This window comes from Phocoena phocoena, chromosome 2 (genome assembly GCF_963924675.1).
Source record: "Phocoena phocoena chromosome 2, mPhoPho1.1, whole genome shotgun sequence".
Classification (NCBI taxonomy): Eukaryota; Metazoa; Chordata; class Mammalia; order Artiodactyla; family Phocoenidae; genus Phocoena; species Phocoena phocoena.
In genome coordinates, this window is record NC_089220.1 from 101,764,920 (window position 1) to 101,788,253 (window position 23,334).

The window sequence follows — 23,334 nt, forward strand, 5'->3', positions numbered from 1 at the left end:
TCACCAGCCAAACCATCAGTACTGCTGTCCAGCTTCACCTCTGTGTTCTCGTCTTCAATTACGCCCGACTTTCCTGCTCTCCCCAGACAGGCCGCACTGCCCTTCTGTGGTTCTACACCTCTGCACATGCTCTCCCTCCGCCTGGAGTGCCCTAGATACCCTCACCCACCGCCGCCACACTCACCGGCCCACCTGGATTCTTCCGTGAGAACTCCTGTTTATCCTTCCAGACACAGCACAAACGTATTTGCTCTGTGAACCCTTCAGGAGTGCCCTGCAAATTGGCTCTCAAACAGGGAACATACACAGAACAGTTCTCCATAATGAATCAACCCAATTGTTACTGAGTTCCTACTATGCTCCAGCTCACAGTCCTACCCCCTCTAAGGCAAGCAGAACACAGTGGGTGTGACCCAGAGGTGCGGCAGCACAGGGAGGGCTGGGGGTAGCCCCCCGCAGGACATTTGGAAAGTCCAGAGACATTTTTGGTCTTCACAGCTTGGGGAGGGGGAGGAGAGGGGTGCTGCTGGCCTCTCTTGGATGGAGGCAAGGATGCGGCTAAACATCCTACCGTGCACAGGACAGCTCCCACAGCAAAGAAATATCTGGCCCCAAATGTCAATGGTGCTGAAGTTGAGAAGCCTCAGGTTAAGCCCTTTCTCTTGGAGAGAAGGAGCCAGCATGAGCCCAGAGTTGGAGAAGGAAAGAGGTGAGCAGGTAGAGAGAGGGAGCTAGCACAGCACTCCCGCCTCCCTCCCGGGGAAGCTGATGACCCTGTGGTTCCACCCTCAGATGGAAGCCTCGCTGGAAAACTGGATCTGGCAGATGGTGGCCGCGCTGAAGTCTCAGGTGGCCCGACCAGTCAACGTGGGGCTGGCAGAATGGGTCACCCTGGCCCACACCCACTACTCCATCGCTGTCCGCAACACCCGCCTCGTCGGCCAGGAGATCGCGGCCCTTCTCCAGTGGCTGGAGGTGAGACCTGCCCTGACCTCCCTTCTCTCCCATCCTCTCCCTTCCTCTAAGACTGAGTGAATTAAGCTGGTCTCCTAGAGCAACCCAGACGGGAGAACTACTTCTGCTAAGCTCACAGGAATGGGAAGGCATGGGACGGAGACCAGACCCCCAGCGGTCTCTCAAATGCCTCCCTTAAAGCCCTGTTTTATAGAATCATCTGCCCCCACTACTCCATCCACTGTTCCTTTTATGCTCACCTCTTTGGATGTGCTAAGGGATCTAAACACACCCTGTAAGCTATCAAACTCCCACACACATGAATGAGATCGCTCCTGCAAGGCATTAACATCCAGGTAAGGATGGGCAGACAGGAGGCAGCATCCCCAGGCAGGGTCCCAGGTAGCTAAGCCTGAAAGGAAACAGGACAGAGTCAGCAAGGTGAGAAACCAGTTGGAGTCCTGAGTAGGAGGTAAGCACCTTACTTGTGACCAGGCACAAAGAACAGAGAGAGCCTAGAACAGGCTGCACCCACAAAGGCTTTTATCCAGGCAGCTCTCTCCCCTCCTGAAACCGTCTCGCCGCTGTCTTCCAGGAATCTGTTCACTTTTCTCCAAGCAATGTTCATCTAATTGGGTACAGCCTGGGTGCACACGTCTCAGGATTCGCTGGCAGTTACATGAGCAGAAAGCACAAGATTGGGAGAATTACAGGTAACCACACCTGATAACTAACAGCTATAATCTTCACAACTGCACGGGGGCGTGGAGCAAGGACCTGCTTTTCCAACGGTCTCATAAATTAACCCTCCCCCAGCTTCCTTCAGGCTGTATTAGAGTTCACAGGAGGACTTATAGCACTATTTATTTCAAACATGACCACTGTCATAGACTGCCGTTCCAAGAGAATTTAGAGCAAATCACAGCCTCACTTCCTATTGCCTTTCCTCAAACAAAGGTCTCTCACAGTCCTGCCAAATAGGTCCTAAAAAGTAGATTTTGTGTACACTTTTGTAGCAAAAAAGAGTTTATTTTCAACCTATAGTTTTAAAAGCCCAATGTGAGTTAAAGAATGACAGCCCTAAATTTGCTGTAACAGCCATGTTTGTACCTCAGTGTTCACTTTTGTGAAACACGTGGGTCCTACTCTGGGGCCCATTTGGATTGAGGGAGGGATCTCTGCACCAAAAACCTCACCCCAAGCTCTATGCCACCTTGGAAATGCCCCTAGATACCCAGGAAGAGCTGAAGACACACAAGAAGGCCTTTCCTACCAGGCTGCCCTGACACAAACCTCATCCCGCCCCTGCTGCCCCAGAGTCACAGTCAGGAGAACACGCCTCATCAGCCAAGTCCCTGAGGCCCACTGATTCCTACAGGGTAAAAGTCAGGAGGCCCAGACAAGGCCCTTCTCAGTGTAGTATCCCCAGAGCTCTCCAGCTTCTCCTCCCACTGTTCCCTTCTTATAGTTCTAGGCTTCTGTGACACTAGATTTTTCTCCACTCTACATATGTGCCATGGCCTGTTGTGCTTCTGGGCCTTTGCAGTCACTTTTCTCTTTGCCTGGAAAACCAAGCCCTAGTCTCCCTACCAAACTCCTACTCATCCTTCAAGACCCATCAGGCTAAAACAATAATTCACAAGCGAGAACAATTCAAACAAAATGTAAGATGAATAACATTGCTGTGATCTTTTATTTCATCAAGAAAGAACATTTTTGGCAACTCCTATCTACTATTACCATTCCTTCATAAAAGAAGAGATTTATTTTAACACTGAAGAAAGATAGGGATAATGGCAGACATTTAAACGAAGCAAATTTGTCATGATGAGAACTCATTTTCTGTTTTTTTTTTTTTTTTTTCATCTTGCTGGCGACGGGAGGCCTGATCCATGGATCAGTATTTGGCGCCCTCCATGATTTAACACTCAATAGCCTGGGGGTGAGCAGACCTCCCACACAAGAACATTCCACAGAAGTCCAGTGAGGTCCTTCACAGACAAACCAGGCCTAGAAGGCTAAGTCAGAACTGCAGAGAGGCGGCACTGGGCCCAGGACCCTCTCCACGCCGGCTGGTGTCACGGGCCACATCAGGCATTATTAGCCAGGCCCACACATATCAGAAGCAACAGGACCGCTAATTACTCTGTTGTCATCTCATAGTCAGCCTGACGAAGAAAGGAATATAAATCACTTCCTTTATTTGTAACTACAGGTCAGGGCTAGAGAGCAGGGACTGTCATGGTGCCCTGTCAATTCCTTCACCCCCAACAGTGATGGAAGCCAGGACTGATACGGGACAACAAAGGGTCCTCCAGAGAAGGTAAAGGAAGAAAGAGAAAAAAACCTTGAGGGCATAAATACTTCCCAGCTACCATCAGCCAGGAGCTTCCACTTGTCTCATGCAAACATATCTGTCACTTAAGGACCAGAGCTGTGAGCAGTCCTATTTGCTCACAACATTTTTCCCAGAGAACTGTAATGTCCCAAGGCGGTTCTGAACATTCCAATGAAATGACATTAGTGTAGGGGAAAAGCTAGCTTGTTTAGGGAAATTATTGACAACATGCAGGCAAATAAATTCTTTCTTCGATGGATAGGTTAGAACTACTTACAATAAGCACAGTGGGTTTTTTTTATATGCAAACAGATGCTCTTGAAAGTAGCTTGAGAGGTACTTAAAATTGATTGGCTTAAATAAATCAAGCATTCCCTTATAACCTTATTTCTACCACTGGATAGTTCCTGCAAACCTCTTCTCCCCATAAATAATAACCAGCCCGTGTCCGATTTTTAGTGCCATGAATTACTACAGTTTTACTGCGAAAAAGTTATGGCAAGATTTTCGAGAGAAAGATTATGCCCTAGGATTTTCTTCTTCCTGCTAGCTCATGAATGTGTAATAACATGAAAAAGGTAAAAAGAGCATTTCTTCTCCTCTCCTGTTGCTCTCACCTAACCCTTCGCCTTGCTTTCCTGTTAGGGCTGGATGCTGCGGGCCTTTTGTTTAAAAGAGCTTCCCCCAGTGACCGGCTTTCACCAGATGATGCCAGTTTCGTGGACGCCATTCACACCTTTACCCAGGAACACATGGGCCTGAGTGTGGGCATCAAACAGCCCATAGCCCACTATGACTTCTACCCCAATGGGGGCTCCTACCAGCCTGGATGCCACTTCCTAGAGCTCTACAAACATATTGCCAAGCACGGCTTAAACGGTGAGAAAGAAGACACTAGCCTACGCTGGTTTACATTCCCCACAACTGATGGGGCCTCTGGATCCAGTGGTGTCTAATCTGCAAGATTCTGAGAAGAGTTTGGCAAGGGTGGGGCCCAGGGTGAATGGTCACCAAGTCCACCCAGAGAGAGGGCTTGTGGGAGTAGGTAAGGGCTGCCGCTCCCCCCAAGCCCTTCCTCTTAACAGGCAGTGGTCCCTGGAGCTCAGGCGCTGAGGATGAGCTGAGGGGCACCACTGGGAGTCCCCGCTTCTTACCTCCACTCAGGGTACCCGGCGAAGTCTCTCCCGGGGTATTAGCCTTTCTGAAAGTTGAGCCCTGATGCCTGTGGTTCTTCCTCTTTCTCCGGAAGCTTCCTCACTCAGGGGGCTTCCTCTATTCTGGGCCCTATGATGATCCACTTAATAGATCATGGTTTCTTCATCCTTGGTCTCACAAGAGTGGGAATAACTCTTCCAACCCCCGTGAGGTTTAATCAGCTGACCCTACAGGACATTCATTATGGAGATTCTTCCAATTAGATGTTCAGCTCTAAATAGGTCCTTGTGACTTCCTTTGTCTCAGGGCAGAAACTGAATATGGCATTATCTGGGTTGCGATCCCCCTTCTCTCTCAAACCCTAAAACCAAAACATTAACACGCGCATGGGTAACAGGCCCCGGATTAAAGAACAAAGATGTGAGCAAAAACCATACGTTTCCTAGGCATTCCAGGGTTCTCATTATTGTAAAATAATATCCTGATTAAGACATGCCAACTCACTCTAAGCCAACTGGAGACCCCCCGACCCCCACATACCACCATCTTGCCCCCATCATCTGAAACTGAGCTGAGCCCACACTATCTCGTGATTACATCACCACCTTCACGTCTCCTGTATCAGAATGACCTTCACACTGGATACTATCTCATTTTGGCTGGACTCCCAGCTTTCCACCCGCCCACACCTGAGAGAACCTTCTCGGAACTTCCCCTTATCATTCCTTACACCATCTCTCTCCAGTCATCGCTCTCTAGTCACCAGCAGTTCCTGGTGACCATCCAGCCCTCTTCCCAGATTTACACCCTCCCTAAGCTCCACACCGACCCCTAAAATGGTGTTTATTAGCTAACTGCCTGGTAAATGCATCTCTGACCAATTACTGCCATTTTCTCTTTTGTGCTACACTTCAGAATGATGGAACCAAGGATATTCATTTACCTTGCCCACCCTTGGTATGGTTTTTCTCAGTTTTCTTCACCCTTTTGTTTGCAAGTGATCCCATTCTGGGGTGAACATGTTAACTTGGTCAGTTGGTAACTGCTTTACCATCCTCACCACCTCCTGGCTAGGTGAGCTTGAGTGAGTGAGTGAATGTCTTTGAAACTCAGTTTTCTCACTCGTAACAGCTGCCTCAAGGAGCTGTATTGAAGATCTGGGGAGGCACTCAGTGTAGTACCTGCCGAATAGTGGGTGCTCAACAAATATAGCCCCTAGTGACCAAGAACTGAGATGACTAATCCTGGGCAAACAGCTTTTGGCAAAGTTACCTGTGCTCCACCTTCACATGAGGTTCTTAGCACATCTCGTGGTGGTTCCTCAACATTCCTAGAGAAAACTTTACTAAAGATTGTTAAGATTTGGAGACCCCAAAACAACCCCCCCCAAAAAAGGTCAAAATCCTTGGTATATAAACCTCCTAAACTTGTTTTGGGTTAGGCCCGTTCAGACCTGGTCACTGGGATATGTCCTTCTTGAAGCCAATCCCCATGTTGGTTGTACAGGCCAGTTATCTTAGGGCATGCAGTGGCTGCTTTGAGACAGAAGGCAGACATGGTGGGGGAGGCCTCAGCTCTCACCAGACCATGAGCCAAGTCCCAAGATTGCCTGGGCACTGGTTTACCCAGCTTTATTAAGAGGCATTCCGCACAAGCCTGTTCTGCTAACTCACCCTTAAAGCATCAGCAGTTGTGCATTTTCAACCATTTGAGATTAAAATATTTCCAAAATGAATTACGCTACCCCACTTGCTTAAATAATTCAAGATTTTCTTAGTGACTTGGGGCTCCTATTAAAACACCTACCGTAACATACAGGGTACCCTCAGCAGCCCCCTGGAGCCTGAGATTATGCCTCCACACTAAGTGACTGCAGGGGGTCTACCCCTTGTGTAGTGTTCCGTCAGTTATCACATCCACTGTAGTCAGCGGGTTGACCTGAGCACTTTCCTCCTCCTTCCTAATGCGCCGGTACTCTGCACTGAGAAACAAGGTGATCCTTCAGACAAAGGGATGATAATGTGCTTCTTGCCCTGTTTTCCAGCCATCACCCAGACCATCAAATGTGCCCACGAGCGGTCGGTGCACCTCTTCATCGACTCCTTGCTGCACGCTGACATGCAGAGCACGGCCTACCCGTGCAGGGACATGGACAGCTTCAGCCAGGGCCTGTGCCTGAGCTGCAAAAAGGGCCGCTGCAACACGCTGGGCTACTATGCCCGCCAGGAGCCGCAAAGCAAGAAGAGCAAGAGCCTCTTCCTGGTGACTCGAGCCCAATCCCCGTTCAAAGGTGAGTGCATCACTAACAAACGTCAGGTAGATAGCTAGTGGGAAGCAGCCGCAAGGCACAGGGATATCGGCTCGTTGCTTTGTGACCGCCTGGAGGGGTGGGATAGGGAGGGTGGGAGGGAGGGAGACGCAAGAGGGAAGACATATGGGAACATATGTATATGTATAACTGATTCACTTTGTTATAAAGCAGAAACTAACACACCATTGTAAAGCAATTGTACCCCAATAAAGATGTTTAAAAAAATTTAAAAAAAAAAAAAAAAAGGTGAGTGCAGGAGAGCCTTCAGAAGGGCAAGATGAAGCCACTTGTCTGAAGGTTCAGAAGTTCCCTGAAGTGTTTTGCTGGAACTACTTCAGGCTCTGTTATTTTAGTGGTTTTGACCCTGCACAGATTCCAGACCGTGATGATGACACAGCCTCTCTCTTTACCCAAGAATGTGGCTTCCTCACTGCCAAGTGCTGGAGGAGAAAGCTTGATACTTTCTGGAACAAAATCCTTGGGTTGGCTGTACTTCATCCAATATCACGGTCCCCTAGAATATTAGATCCAGAAGGCCTTGAGCAATTACCTTGACCACCCAGGTCTCATTGTACAGGGCCCTGGAGACTTCTCCAAACTCAGACTGGAACCCAGTGCTTTCTTCTCTGCTTATGGCTAGGAAAAACCTGGGCTCCACACTACATGTATGCTTACTCATTTCCCCTGACGTTCGAGTCAGCTCGTCTTACAAGAGATCATTGTCCTATTGAGGCCCTCCCTAGAAGTTCCGCTTCTCAACCTCAGGGGAGAAATTGAGCCCCTTCTTCTTGCTGGGTTGAACAGGAGGTCAGAGAAAGGGCTGTGGCCATGATTTGGGCTGAAGCCAGCAGAGAAATACTCCACTAAAGCCTCAATCCTCCTGGAGGGAACAAGCCAACATCTGTTGCCTTTAACATTTCTGCCTAATCCTTAAAACAGCTCTGGAATGATTTAGCATCTCACTGTTCACAGCACATGCTCACGTCACTGGGCGGAGCCTGGTGCTGTTTGCTTGTTACCGTGCAGATGTTTGTATGCAGAAGGTGAACACGCTGTCAGGAGCACTTTGCCTTTGCACCGCGTTTTACATAAAAACATTACATGTATCCATCAACTCCTCATGGTGCCCACAACAGCCAAGCGAGATTGGCAGGGTTAGCCTGGAAGGAGGCCTGGAACCCAGGTCCCTCTGACTCCCAGGCTGAACACTCCCAGGTGTTCCGTTCATTACCACACTCCCAAGTTCAAGCTCCCAGGCGACTTATTTTTTAGGCACAAGATTCTTCTGTTTATCTGAACTTTTGCTCTCCAGCCAGATTTCCCTTCCCTGAATCCCAGGAATGACAGAAATCAGATGGAGCGTCTGATAGCTTCTGAGAGCACTTGGAGTGAGGGCAGGATCTTTCTTCCCTAAGGGGCAGAGGGTCCCCTCAGCTGTCTGTCCTTGAGGGGTGGCGGCGGAACCCATGGCACCCAGAGCAGGTGAGGGGATTTGGAAGGCCTCCTGCTTCAGGGAGCTCCCGCGCCGCAGGCTGCCAATTAGACACTCATTTGGGTTAACCAGCTCCTCTTTTAAATGGCAAAGCTGCCTGGAGTGATTAAGCCTCTCAGATAATCACATTTTACCAGATCTACTTTAATCCTGGAATGTTAGCGTTTCAAAAAACTGTTCAACTCCACCATTTCACAGATGGGAAAACAGAGGCCCAGATGCAGGAGAATCATTTGCCCAGGGACACAAGAGGAATTCTTGGGGGCAGAGCCAGCATTTAGACCCAGGCCTCCAAACAACTAGTCTAGTGATTTTTACCTTGGTAACCTGCCCATGGTCTGTCTATGGGGGTGAGGGAAGGAGGAGAGGTGGGGGAGGATCTTGCTTTCTCCTTGCGGTCAGCTGGAGAGAAAGAGCGTCATTTTTCACCTTCCAGGGCAGGGCTGTGCATCTGAAGTGAGGGACTGGGTCCTGCCCGAGGTCATCTCCTGGGGGGCGTGGAGATGGGGGGAGGGAGGCGAGAGCGTCAAGAGAAGGAAGAGGGAAGAGCAGTAGGCACAAGCCAGGCTGAGTTCTTCCCTTTGCCCAGGACCCCAGATGCCCAATCACCACGCGGTACTGGTGTGAACTCACAGGGACCCCTTTCCCGTGAAGGAGGATCAAGGAATCGCATTAGGGCAACACTGTCTCACCAGCAGCTGCCAAAGCCACTGTGCCAGGCCATCATTTATTCTTCAAGCATAAATAGAGCCAGGGTAGGCAGAGGCCCTCCCTCAGGGGGCTCAGGGGAGACCAACCCCCTCCCACATGCTAAATGCTAAATGCTGTCCCAGGAAGACAGATGATGAGTCCCTTGGAGACAATGTTGCAGGAAGGGGGATCCCTTCCAGGGCCCGAGAGTGGGCTCTTGCCTAACCCTCGGAAATGAATTGTCCGAGGAGACACACGTGCTGACAAAGCAAGAGACTTTATTGGGAAGGGGCGCCCAGGCGGAGAGCAGCAGGGTAAGGGAACCCAGGAGAACTGCTCTGCCACGGGGCTCGCAGCCTTGGGTTTGTATGGTGATGGGGTTAGTTTCCGGGTGGTCTCTGGCCAGTCATTCTGACTCAGGGTCTTTCCTGGTGGTGCACGCATTGCTCAGCCAAGATGGATTCCAGCGAGAAGGATTCTGGGAGGTTGGTAGGACACATGGACTGGTGTCTCCTCTCTCCTTTTGACCTTTCCTAAATTCTTTCAGTTGGTGGTGGCTTGTTAGCTCCACGTTCCTTACGAGGACCTCATGTTGTAAGATAACTCATGCAAATGGTTACTCTAGGGTCTGGCCAGGGTGGGCAGTTTTGGTCAGTAGTTCCCCTAACAACAACACTTGGGTCTCTTTATCACCAGCATCTCCTCTTGCTCCAGGGATATCCAATGAAGATAAGATCTCTGGGGCCAGTGATATGGAGGTGGGACTATGAGACAAGACTGCCTGAAACTGGTCTGAACCCAAACCTCCAGCCCCAGAGAGATTCCAGTGATGAGCTGCAGCCTGCACTGCACCCTCCTCTTCTCTGGGCCCTCCAAATTCTCCCCAGATCCACCTGAGCCCTTCCAGTGAGCAAAGTCCTAATGTGCTCAGCCTAATTTGACTCACTGGTGAAGAGTCACATCCCTGCGGTCACATCAAGCTACCCTGGGTACAGCTGGAAATTATGCCCAGACGAGACTCCCACCTATGTGAAAGCGGCTGCTCATGGGATGCTGCGGTCTGTACAATGCTACATCGACCTACATGGTCGCTGCTAACCTTATGTGGCTATTTAAATTACTTAAAATAAAATCACAAATTTGAATCCTCAGTCATACTAGCCACATTTCAAACGCTCAAATATGTGGCTGCCATATCAGAGAGTTCAGAAATAGACCATTTCCTTCCAGAAAGTTCTATTGACGGTGCTGGCATCAAGTCTTTAATCTAGGCCACCATAACTGCACCCTTCTTCACCCATCATGGCCACGATCGTCTGTGACTTGGGCCCCCAGAGTCTATTTCAGTGGCCAACTGCAGCATTTGATGAATACTTATAGATTCATAAAGGAACAGACTTGCCCAACCCTGGTTACAGAGAACCCGCAATCCATATTTTTCAAGGACATCTAATTGTACTATGTATTTTAGTGCAGGGCCTGGCTGGGCAAGATAAACATCCCCTCCCGATTGTAGTTGCACAAAGGATGACTAACTTGGCCCTCATTCCTCTGGCTCCCAAGATATTTTGACAAAACCATCAAAGGATCTGTTTTCTACAACCGTACGCCAGAACTCGGGTAAACGCTGAAGAGGACAGCAGTAACAGAAGAGAATTGGGAAACAGTCGCTGAGTGAAATGAGGCAGTTTATCGCCTACTTCCATTCTCTCTCTCAGGAAGAACTTTTGCTAGTTTGGGAGACCTTTTTCTTTAAGAGAAGGGGGTGGGAAACAAACCTATATGAAGTCCTGCTTAGCAAGCATCTTATCTAATTTAATCCTCATAGCAGTTAGAGGAGGTAACTGTGTGGAAGAGAAGGAAGCAGCGCTCAGGGGGGCTTACTCTGTCCAGACACCACCTTGGATGTGTTGCAACAATTATCTCATGTATCATTTAATCCTCACAACAACCTACAGACAGAGAGAGAGAGAAAGATGGAAGGGGCGGGGGGTGGATTGATTATGCCTAATTTTCCAAATAAATAAATTGAGATGCAGAGAGGCTAAATCACCTTCCCAAGTCACACAGTTAGTGAGGAGCAAACGTAGTGTTTGACCCCAGGTCTCCCCGATTCCATGGCCTCCTAAGTGTAGGACCGAGGCCAGTTCACTGGCAGCTCCCTCCTGAGTCATCCCTCCTCTTGGGCTCCTCTGTCTGAGTCTCTCCTCTCTCCCCCATCTCCGCTGCCTGCACTCTCTCCCTGCACTCTGGGCCCCATCCAGCCGGTGGGAACTCGCTCCAGCTGATGAGAGCACTCTTCTGGTTGGTGAGATAATCAGCCAGACTGTGACTTGGGGAGTCTGTTTGTCTTTGGCTTTTCTCAGCTACTTCTTTGGAAGGTTTTCACTGATTTCCAGGGAGAATTCCAGAGAAGCAATGGGTATGGTAGAGAGAGCAGAGGCTTGGGACTGGGATAAGGAGTGTCCAGAATTTGGCTTTGCTGCCAACCACCTATATGACCTTGACCCTGTGGCAAAACCTATGTGGGCCTCAGTTTCTTCAGCCATGAAGTGACTGTGTATGGACCAGCATGAGGGAGAAACCACTAACCCTGGCACCTGGGGGTGGACTCACTCTGCCCACTGTGCTGGTCAGTCCTGCATATAGGATGGTCAACACCTTCTAGAAGCCAGGCACTTTTACATACCATCTCATCACATCCTCACAACAACCCTGTGAGAAGGCTTTTAATACCTGTTTTACAGATGAGGAAACTGAGCTTCAGAAAGCTGATGAGTGCTCAAGACCTCTTGATGGTACCAGGAGGCTCCTATCTCTCAGTCAAGGGTGCTTATTTCCATCCCATACACACACACAACACAATACTCCCTGGCCTTCCCACGCATACACACATACACACACGCTCCCCCGTCTCCACCCCCAGCAGAGGAGGAAACTACCCACAGAAGGGGCAAGCATCCAATCTTGTGACATCAGCATCACATAAATGGGGCAGTACTGTTGAGCCCCAATTTAGTCCCCAACCTAAGTACATACACGCACACACACATAGGCTTATAAAACCCCTTCTCGGCTTCCCTTGAGCCTGTTCTGAGTTCATTCAACCAGCCCCTGCTAGTGCTGGCTGCTCATACATTAACCCCCTGCATAAGACCATCATTGGGCCTCTCAGTTCCATGATGTTCAGCCTCCCTCAGAGGCATCTGAGATCTAGGAAGAAGACCTTGGTGCTGCAAGAAAACACGAGATCTCATTCTTACCATCTCCATGAGAAAAAACCTATACATTCAAAACTAAAAAGGCCTCTTTGATGTTTGTAAAGAGTCATAATGTCTCCCAGGACCAGTACCTAATGATTCAGAATCATTTTTTCCATGAGACAAAAAAAAAAAAGGAAAAAAAGATTCCCTTTTTATAAATTCCATAACCTGGTGTTCACAGTGGCTACCGTGTAAAAAGAAACTTTTTTTTTTTTAAGTGGCACCAGTGGGGTCCACGTAAGATTAGGATCCAGGGTTTTTAGCGTATCTGAACCCCAGGCAGACTCTCTGGTGAGGAGAATCTCCAGAGGCCTCACATCTCTGCTCCAGGTTTGACTTTGCCTGATCTCATTCAGGGTTAATAGACTATTTCATGCTTCTCATCTTTAAGACCTGAAATAATTTCTCCTGCCTGAACTGAGGACCACGTTGTGCTGGCCTCCTTGCAGTCACAGGATCAAAAGCATTTCCCTAAATCATTTTTTAAAATCCTTATTAAACATGCCATAAGGTAAAGTGAGAAAAATTATTCACCCTTTTTTCCTTCATCTTTGTAACAGCATCATTGTCCTGGGGGGTGGGGGGAGGAATAAGAAGCAAACTGTCTTTTATCTTTTTTTAAGGAAAAACACTTACAAAATCCAAAATAAGAACAAATAATTAGATCTGAACATGAAAGTCTCTTATGTATTTTAAAAAATTAATTTCAAGGTTTCTCCCCAAAAGTGGCTTTCCTAGTGCAGGTTAAAAGGGATTCCTTGCGCTATCAATGTGTGACGGGTTTGACCATCACACTTCTGCAGACACAGGTGCCCGCATTCCTGCACAGCTGTGCCCTCCACAGCCCGCCTCACTCGGCTTACAGACCTTTGGAGGTTCTGACCTCCTGCACAGGTCCCACCCCGGGGAGACACTGCAGGACACAGGTAATTCTCATCCATAGGATGTGAGCGCTAAAGGGACCTTCACAATCATCAAAGCCAACCCCTTCCCCCAGAATTGTAGAACCATGGCATCTCAGATGTGGAAATCCGCCTCTTCCTACTCATAGTTTAAGAGCAAAGGAAGACAAAAACCCATCTCCAGTGCAGGGACGTGAAACATTTATCCCAGCTCGGGGGCTGGACGTTCAGCAGAGAGGCAGCAGGCAGGAATCTGCAGCAGTGATAGCCCAGGATGGATGTCAGTGGGTCAGAGCTGGCAGGCACTCTGTCTTGGTGGCTTTATCGGAGGCAGGTTTAGACTGCGGCTTTTCTTCAGGGGCTGTTTGCTCTTTGCTTTCAAAGGCAGCTTCAGCTTGCTAGAACCGGAACCCCAGGACACAGTGGGAAGGGTCTTTTGGAATCAGACCAGACACCTGTGTTCAAAGTCTGCTCCACCGAAGTGAGAGTAGCATTGATATATATACACACTAAATGTAAAAGAGATAGCTAGTGGGAAGCAGCCGCATAGCACAGGGAGATCAGCTGGCTGCTTTGTGAACACCTAGAGGGGTGGGATGGGGAGGGTGGGAGGGAGACGCAAGAGGGAGGGGATATGGGGATATATGTATATGTAGAGCTGATTGACTTTGTTATACAGCAGAAACTAACACACCATTGTAAAGCAATTATACTCCAATAAAGATGTTAAAAAAAAAAGTCTTCTCCACTTCTAACTATCTGGGTCACCTTGCACCCCTCTCCAAATCTCTGCTTCCTTATCTGTAATTTACCAGGATTACTGACACCCTATCTGTCTAGGTCTCAGCAGAAAACAGGACTCCACTCACCTGGATCAACTAAAGAGAACAGGCAGGACTCCTTAGAGAGGGTGGGTGATATTAAGGAAAGCAACATGGGCTGTTGATGCACCCCAGATCTAACAACCAGCCTCTGGGAGAAGTAAGGAGAAGGAACAGCCCAAGAGAACAGGAGCTGTGGAGCAGAGGCTGCTCATAGCAGCTCATCATGGAGCACAGTTCCTCTGCAGTCAGTCTTCAAAGCAGGAGGAAGCAGAGAAAAAAACACCTTGACCTCTCTCTTCTGTGCCCTGATCTCCTGCAGGTGCCTCCCCAGTGGGTCAGTCGCAACCAGAAACCATCCTGCAAGGCAACCAGGAGATGAGGCCATGGGGTCACTTCCTGGGGTTCAGAGCTGGATGGGGATAGTAGGGGTAGGTGTAGAAAATGGAGTCTCACCACATGTTATCTTTATTTTGTCTTGTTACGAGGACAAAAGTAATGTCTGTAAAGCACTTCGTGTATGTAGCCTGATGCGTAGTAGTATCTCAACAAATGAAAGCAATCTTTTTATTATTCCTATTCACAATTAGGCTCCTTAAGGCAACTGTGTCCTGCCTTGTTTTCACACAAAAAGCCTCAGAAGCACTCCTTAGATGCCTGATGTGTGCCGTGACTTGTGGAGATACAAGCGTTAATATGACCCTTAGGCTGCCCTCAGGGAGATAAGATCCATGGACATGGATGCCCGTGAGACTAGACAGAAGCTGACAAGGGTCACAGCTCTGCTTCCCAGCTGCAAGCTCCTCTAAGGCCAGGACCACAGCTTCTAGTTCTGTTTCCTTTCTTAATACTTTTAAAAGTATTTTAAAAGGAAGAAAAGTACTTTCTTTTTCCAATAAGAGTCTAATTAGAATACATGCTTATTGTAGAAAATGTAGAACTTGCAGAAAAGCATAAAGAAGAGAATAAAAATTACCTCTCTCCCCTCTCCAGAGACAGTCACTTAATACTTCTGTGAATCTCCCTCCTACTCTGCATGCTGTTTTATTAGAATTATTCTCATGTTAGATGTACAATTTGTATCCTGATGGTTGTTTGGGGTTTTTTTCCACTTTTTCATAAGCATTGAAACCATTCCAAAAATATCTTTTAATCACTTCATAAGAGTAAATCACACGGTTGGGAACATGAACTCAGAGTCAGCAGACTAACATCTAATTGCAGCTTCACCAGTTCTTAGCTGCATGACAATGGACAAGTTACTTAAATTTCCTGAGCTGCAGCTTCTTCATTTGTAAAATGACGCAAAGGGAGGTTAAAATAGGCATCTTACAAAGTTGTAGTAAAAGAAATAAGATAATTTTGAGAAACAGTAGTTCAGTATCTGGGACATAATAGAGAGCTAAATGGTAATTATCATAATTGTCATTATTAGTCCATAGTCATTCCTCTACTGGTGACTATTTAGGGTGTTTTTTATTTATTTTTAATTAAATAATTCTGTTATGACATTTTTGAACTTTAATCTCTTTCTGCACTTCGACTTTTTCCTTAGGGTATATAAAGCTATTGGTCCTGGCTATAAACATTTAAGACTTCAAGTTCTGGAGCCAGGTGGCCTGGACTTACATCCCAGTTATGCTACTTACTAGCTGTGTGATACTGGAAAAGTTGCTTAACCTTTCTGTGCTTCAGTTTCCTCTTCTCTAAAATGAAATAATAGTACCAGCTGTTGTAAGGATTAAATGAGATAATAAATACAAAGTGCCTGGCCCAGGTAAACAAAATAAATGTTAGCCTATGTTATTACCATGCATACTGCTAATTACATTCTTTTACTCATCTATCCCCAACGGCTTTCGGCACTGGGCTGGGTATCAGTAGATTTCCAGTTACTACATATTAAACTGGTTGCTATGAGTGTTCCTTGCATACTCTGGGAGATGCCCTGCCTGCTTGTTTGGGGGTTAACCCAAGGCCAGTTCTCTCACGTCATCCTGTCCACACCCCATCCCCAGTGCCTACGGCCTGTATCTTTCCTTTTTGCCTCAGTTCAACTTATAACGCTGTTCACCTGTTACAGAGTTCCCTAGACAGACCCCAAATAGTATAAGACCTCTCCAGAGGCTTCTGGGATGATAGGCCAGAGTCCCTGCCTCCACCGCTGCCACCCAAGGGTTTAGGGACCCTTCCTGGGACTTGGGCCCATAGCCCTTCTCTTACTTCTCACCCAAAGCCTCACAATCTTGAGGGCATCAAACTACTGTATTCCAGGCTGGAGGATTCGAGCACCTATTATTCAGGGCACTGGAGGCAATCCACTGCAGGCAATCTACTGCAAAACCCAAACGGGAAAATTGGTTTATGCCAAAGGGTAGGGTTGTGTAAATAACCCAGAAACCCAGCAATTACAGGCACACCAGGACCTGCAGCTGAGGTGTTGGCAACACACCATTAGCCACAGCTGCTACCAGGTTTGTGTGTAGCCACCAACCTCCAGCGGAAATGCATCATTTGGGAGTAAGTAGATTGATTCGTGAGGATGGTGAATTTCCACAGGTTGGGTGCACGGAATGGATAATCAAGTGGCTAGTTCCATAATCTATCCTTTCCAGGAGGCATGCTACAACAAAGCTTGAAACTCAGATCTTGAATTCTCAGAGGTGATTTCCATCTTGCTAACTATTCATGCACATTCTGATACTCCCAAGCAAAATGTCAGTTCTTCATCCCACAGATGTTTATTAAGCACCTACTGTGTGCAAGCACTGTATCAGGATTAGTGGGTTAATCATTATCTAGAACAGGAAAAGCAAATACACAACAAGTGTATCGTATATCCCCTATCCTTCTCCCAAGGCAGACACCAATCCTCCCAAAAGCCTAGACATGGTCTCAGAGCCCATCTCAACATGGGGCCCCAGGCAGTCCTACCAATCAAGTTGACATGCCATATTAAACCTGTTTGCAGTCTTGGAGCTCAAGTGCTACAAGTACTTTGAGAAAATGGAGACAGCAGGAAAAAGAAGTCTAAGCAGCCATCAGTCACGTGGGAATGAGGTGGGGTAATTTTGAAAACAGCTCCACAGCTGGTTGGTGTAACAATGCAAGCTAATCAAGGCGATGGGTCCAGGCCAAGAGCACAGGCTGCTATGTGACCCTGAGCAGGTCACTCCACCTCTCTGGCCCTGGTTTTCTTCTTTCTAAAATGGGGCTGATAATAACAATACCCTCCTCATAGGTAGTTATGATAAGTAAATGAGACGATGCAATGTAAAGTGTTTAACAACACCTGTCCTATAGTAAGCAGTTTGCTTTTATTAATTAAATATAGACCGTATCTGGGTAAAGAAGAATAAATTTCCCTCTTCCAAACAACCCAGTAGAAGGACATTCTGGACACTTGATAAGATAGAAAAATTTTAGGCCCAGGAACTAGAACTAGTTGTCTTATTTCCATTGGAAAATGTGCTTGTTGAACCCCACAGAGCTAGTTCCCAGGAACTGCCCCACAACACAAAGGTGTGGTCATTAGGGCATATTTCTTAGCTGGAGCTCTGTCTCACCCCAAAACTGACACCATCAAACAGAGGCAAAAGTAAAAATGACAGTGTGTTCTCTTGCTTTTGTCAGCTGCCTAAAAGGCAATATATCCTTTGATTTGTGAAAGGGGACCCTTGCCAAATACATGGAATAGTCCAACAGAATTCATCTGGAAATTGACGAGAATGCCAAATATTATATTATTATATTATTGGGTTGGCCAAAAAGTTCATTCAGTTTTAAGTAAAAATAAAAGACACTTTTTTCATTTTCACCAAGAACTTTATTGAACAACGTATTCACTACCAGAACGAACTTTTTGGCCAACCCGATACAAACAGAAGTCCTCTTAGACATTTAGGAAATTCAGAGAAGGAAAAAGAGGAAAATAAAAAGCATTCATAGTTCTACCACCCAGAAGAAAAAAAAGGGGGGGGGTATCTATTCATCCATACTTTTCCCTCTGCTTTTTAAATTTTAAAAATACGACATTTTTTATTTTAAAATTTTCTGCTTAAATTATCTTTCTCTCTCCCTCTCCATCCTATTCCCCTCTAGTTTATCATTACCAGTTGAAGATTCAGTTCAGCAACGAAATTGAGAAACCAGTAGAACCAACTTTTGCCATGTCGCTCCTCGGAACAAAAGAGGAAATGCAGAAAATCCCCATCACTCTGTGAGTATGAGGTACAGCCCCGTCCATGGTGATGAGAGGCTTAATTTTCTCATAGGGTCTGGATGGACCCTGCTTTTCAAGGGTCAGGCCAGACACAACTTACTTTTCTCAGCCCATTATGACTGCCCCAAATACCCTGTCAGATGGGACATCCACTCACACTCAGCACCTCGTCATCCCTCACAGCCTCACCCAGTCCCAACGATTACTTTATGTTGCTGCTACCTGTGTTGGTGATGGGCCCAATGCGACAGGGACTGGAGTGGAGAGGGAAGCCAGAGGTGGCCGTCCATGTCTGCAGTACAGGAAGTAGATCCAAGCAGGGAGGAGTGGTGATGGCTGGAGCAGGTGTCCCCAGGAAGGCCCTGAGCGCCTTTCCAGTGAGTTCTGAAAAACATAACCCAGAAATAACACTGGTATCATTCAACGTGGCACAAATTTTCCATTCCGTCAGCCTGCACTGCCAGCCCTCCCCATCTGTCCTTTGCCCGGCTGCACACCTGCTCACAACATGGGCAGTGGCCTCAACGTCTCCTGCAGCGGCTCCGCACCTTCACTGGCCAGAAAAGGCCTGCCGGCTGCTTTTTCTCAGCATCTTGACCCTCAGCCTGGGCTCTCCTTGGGAAGTGACACTAGCTTTCACCCACTCCAGGGACAGTCCTCAGCTTCCTGAGACTTGCCCCCAGCTTTGAACCTCTGATCATCACACTGATTCAGTCGCTCAGCAAGGATGCGTTGGTGCTCAGCACTAGAGGTAGAGATGACTCTAAACTTAGGAAGCTCCCAGCCTAGTGCGGTGGGTGGATTCCTAAACGATGCGTTACAACATACTACAGGAGGAGCCACGATGAGCCAAGCAAGGGAATCCTCCAGCCACCTGTCTCACCCTAAATCCAGTGTTAACTCTGCGCTGGCCCAGATCTCTCCCCGGGAGATTGTTCTAAGTAGCGGAAAGGGCATCTGGCAGTTCTGTCAATGTTGGGACATTTGAATGTCTTGGAGATTAGTGAGTAAAGCTGATAATGATACCTAAGGATCTGCATTTAAATCTTGCTCCAACCTGGTGCCTCCTTTTTATACGTGGTTTTCTATTACTGCTATACTTGTTTTAACAGAAGTTTCTATTTATGTGGGGAGGAAAAAGGCATCGATCTGGAGAGAAGACTGTCGTGTGGCTCTAATATGTTGATCAAACCTACAGAGAGCGGTATTGCCCAGAGACCATTGCCAAAGCCCCTGCCCTCGTCAGGGCAGTTTTCCCGACTTGTTAATCTGGAAACCAGGAAGCCTGAGCTAAACCAAGCTAACTAGACTCATTACCGTAGAACTCTTAGGGCGTTTTTAATATGCTAACACAGAAAATAAGATGGTTTTCCCAATGTTATTGGTCTAGGAAAACCCTTTTTATCCTGGCACACCCATTGCCATCTCTATTAATAGTCTGTCCAATACCAGTTTGGGAAATGCAGCAGAAAAGACCGTCCCAAATCATTCAGGCAAACCCAACATATCCTGAATATGCCTAAGCGCCACTTTGCCGTTAAAAGTCAACTGACCGTGTCTGGTTTCCTTTGCATCTTCAAGGAACAAAGGAATTACTAGTAATAAAACCTATTCCTTTCTTATCACATTGGATTTGGATATTGGTGAGCTGATCATGATCAAGTTCAAGTGGGAAAACAGTATGGTGTGGTCCAATGTCTGGAACACGGTCCAAACCATCATCCCCTGGGGAAGAGAGTCCCTTCACTCGGGCCTTGTTCTGAAGAGCATCAGAGTCAAAGCGGGAGAAACACAGCAAAGGTGAGTGCTGTTTCAACCTCCTCCTAACATCTGTTAAGCATCTACCTATGTCAGCACTCTTACAGTTTACTCTTTGCATTTATCGTATGAAGTGGGCATTATTATCTCCTAACGATGGCATGTAGATGCTCAGAAAGATGAAGTGACCATCCTGAGTTCACAAAGCCATGGGTGGAAGGACCAGGATTTGCACCTAGGTCTTCTGATTTCTAGTCTAGACTCTTCCCTCTGCCCACAGTTAATAGCCACCTGCCTCCAGAGTTTGAGGACAACTCACTAGCCCGGTGCTTTTCAAATTTCACCAGGTGATGTCAATGCTGCTGGTCCAAGCACCACACTTTGAATGGCAAGGACCTAGATCTGACATTTCTTCTTTGTTGTTTACCCAGAGAAATGCCTTTAACAAATCACAATCTCAAAATCTCACACTGTGGTGGCACCTTTCAAATCTAAGAATGCCAAGGGATCACTAGGGAACTTATTGACGATGCAGAATTCCACCTGAATACCCACCTGAAGAGCTTCTGATTGGCTGTGGTCTGTGAAGGACCACACATTTGGAGCCCTAAGAAATTCTGATGCGGACCAGTGGATTACCCTCAGGAGGTGCAGCTCTGTGTGACTGAACATCTCCCTCAGCCCAAAGTCTCTAGGGACAGGAGGGGCTGGGTTGGGGGCAGGGAGTGAAGGAAAGAAAGGGTGTCCAGCTGCTCCTTCAGTCCTCTCAGCAGAGCAAAAGAATGCCCAATGTATTTTACTATGGCAAACGTGCTTTTCTGTGGTTCTGCAGTTCCCCACGAAAGGAGAACCCTGTCCTTCCCCAGACCTTTTCCTATCTCCTCCCCACTGCATTTAGGAAACTTGTCTCTCCTCTCCTACCGCCCTTTGTTGGCCAGCCTATTGCTCTCTTTGGCTTGCTGTCAGCAGAGTTGGAGAACAGCATGCCTCTCACCTCTGAACTACTCTCTTCCCTCACCCCTCAGGTCTCACTGCTAGGAGTGGCCTGTGGCTGATTTATGCCCCCTGAGTCCCTTACACAACCACACTCTGAGTTTTTATCTCCCTGGGATACAAAATCCTGGCAATTACTAAGAGCATACTCTGCGGTCTGCCAACAGATTTCTCCACATGATCAATTTGAGAACATTAAACTGCTTCTCTCCTCTTATACACTTAGCTATTCTTGCATGACTTTTTGGCCCTTTAGAAGAGCTCAACTGAGCACCACCCGTCCCCAGATTCTCTCAGCTGGAGAGTAATTCCTCAGTCTTAGTGGTTGCTTACCATGGCAATTCTAGGTGACTTGACGTGAAAGGTAGTATAAAACACAGCACTACCTTCTCCCCTGGTGCTTACCACGTGGCTCTGAAGAAGCAAAGAGGAGAGGGAGAGGAGTGGTGCTTACAGAGCTCCTGCTGCACCATGGGCTTGAATGAGGTGCTCTAGAGCATTCATCTCATGGAAGCGTCCCAGTGACCTTCTGAAATGGGTAGCATTGCTGTGCAGATTAGGAATCTGAGGCTCACAGGAGTTACACAGCTTAGGGACATTGCTCATGACTGTCTGAGCCCAGATCTGACTTGGTTTGTTAGACTCATTACCCGTTTGTTGTCAGAGCACAGCTTCCAACAGCTCCTCCCCGCCATTAGTCTTGGTTCCATTAATCTGACTTTCTCTGGTCTAATCTAGCAGAGTTGCAGAGCTGGAAGTTAATATATACGTACATCACACCTTTCCTCACGGCTGCAGGAGGGACATCATGAAAAAGGGGGAGGGAGTCTGGGACCTATAGTTTTTTAAGTTTTTAACTCAGTGAGCCCTATGGGTCTTTGCAGTACCCAACACCATGGGCGGGGGTGGGGGGGGTACCAAAAAAATCTGAGTTGTAGTTTTTGGCAGAAAGAAACTCAAGGACCTAATTAGGAAAACAAGATGCATTAATTTCACTAATGATATGCTCCATCCCAGGGCTTCTCAAACTTTAATATGCACACAAATCATCTGGGAATCATGTTAAAATGTAGGTTCTGCTTTGGTAGGTAGAGATGGAGCCTGGGATTCTACATTTCTAACAAGCTCCCAGGTGCTTCTGATGCTGCTGGTCCATGGATTGCACTTTGGACAGTAAGAGTCTAGTACTGCATGGTCTATAGGAAGTCTAAGAAGAAAGACATCAGTTCAGGTTGGTGCTGTTCGGTCAGTGCTGCAACAGGCTTTGGAGAGGCCAAGAGGCATTCCCGGAGAGACAGGCAGTGAGCAAACCATATGTAGGCAGAATCCAATGACTTCTGCATCAGCTAGTCCCAAAGTCGAATTTTGATTTCACTGCTTCCACCTATGGAGGCTCAGACAATAGCTGCACCTCTCTGAGACTCAGTTCTCTAGTAACAAATAGGAATTATAATATGTATCTCATGAGACTAATAACTACCAATTTTTGAGCACCTTCTACCATCTGAAATCCCAGAGCCGGGATGCAGATATTAAACCTCACTCTCAATCTCTTTGCTAACTACAAGAAAAAAAAAAAAAAAAAAAGGTTAAATAACTTGCTCTGTGCCCCCACGGAAGGAATTCAATGAGAGGTGATTTTCTTCCCCCAAAGCACAAAGTCAGGGATGAGAAGGATTGTTGTGGGGTGAAGAACAGAGCAGGGAATATCGGTCCTGTAGCAAGAAGTGAAAAGTGATTGGCTAAACAAAATGGGATGTTTGATTGCCACAGTAATCACATAAATGCAAAACAAAAATCAATGAAATTATCACTGGTCACCCACTAGTTTGGCAGGAATTCAAAGACAGATAACATCCAGAGCCGGTAAAGGTGTGGAGAGATGGGCATTTTCATACATTATTCGTGGGAGTACAAATTACAGAGCTTCTGTAGGGGAATTTCACTCAACAACTAACATTTAGTGAGCACATATCTTATGCTAGACACTGCTGTGTATACAGCAGTGAACAGAGTGGACAAAGCCCTTGGTCTCATGGAATTTATATTATCAAAATTTGACATATGCATAATCTTGACCCAGAATTTTATGCTAGGTGCCTATCCCGGAGAAATACTCAAAATATCCACAAAGGATATCTATGTACAAAAATGTCTGTTGCAGTACTATTTGTAAATACTAAACCATTGGGGAAAAATCCCAATCTCCATTAGTAGGAAAATGGCTAAATACATTGTGATACATCCATCCACGGGAAAGTTATGCAGCAGGTGAAAAAGACTGAAATCGATTTTTTTGAAATATAGTTGATTTATAGTGTTTCAGGTGTACAGCAAAGTGATTCAGTATATATATATTCTTTTTCAGATTCTTTTCCATTACAGGTTATTACAAGGTATTGAATATAGTTCTCTGTGCTATACAGTGTGTCCTT

At 46.9% G+C, this 23,334-nt stretch overlaps 1 protein-coding gene across 1 annotated transcript in view; it reads left to right on the plus strand.

Moving 5' to 3' along the window:
• LIPC (lipase C, hepatic type) overlaps positions 1 to 23,334 on the plus strand; it is a 157,690-nt gene that overhangs the window by 132,900 nt on the left and 1,456 nt on the right. The window contains exons 3-8 of the mRNA XM_065871429.1: positions 793 to 975; positions 1,550 to 1,667; positions 3,938 to 4,171; positions 6,492 to 6,737; positions 18,028 to 18,145; positions 19,730 to 19,948. Coding sequence (XP_065727501.1) covers positions 793 to 975; positions 1,550 to 1,667; positions 3,938 to 4,171; positions 6,492 to 6,737; positions 18,028 to 18,145; positions 19,730 to 19,948 — 1,118 coding nt within the window. The remainder of the gene's footprint in view (positions 1 to 792; positions 976 to 1,549; positions 1,668 to 3,937; positions 4,172 to 6,491; positions 6,738 to 18,027; positions 18,146 to 19,729; positions 19,949 to 23,334) is intronic.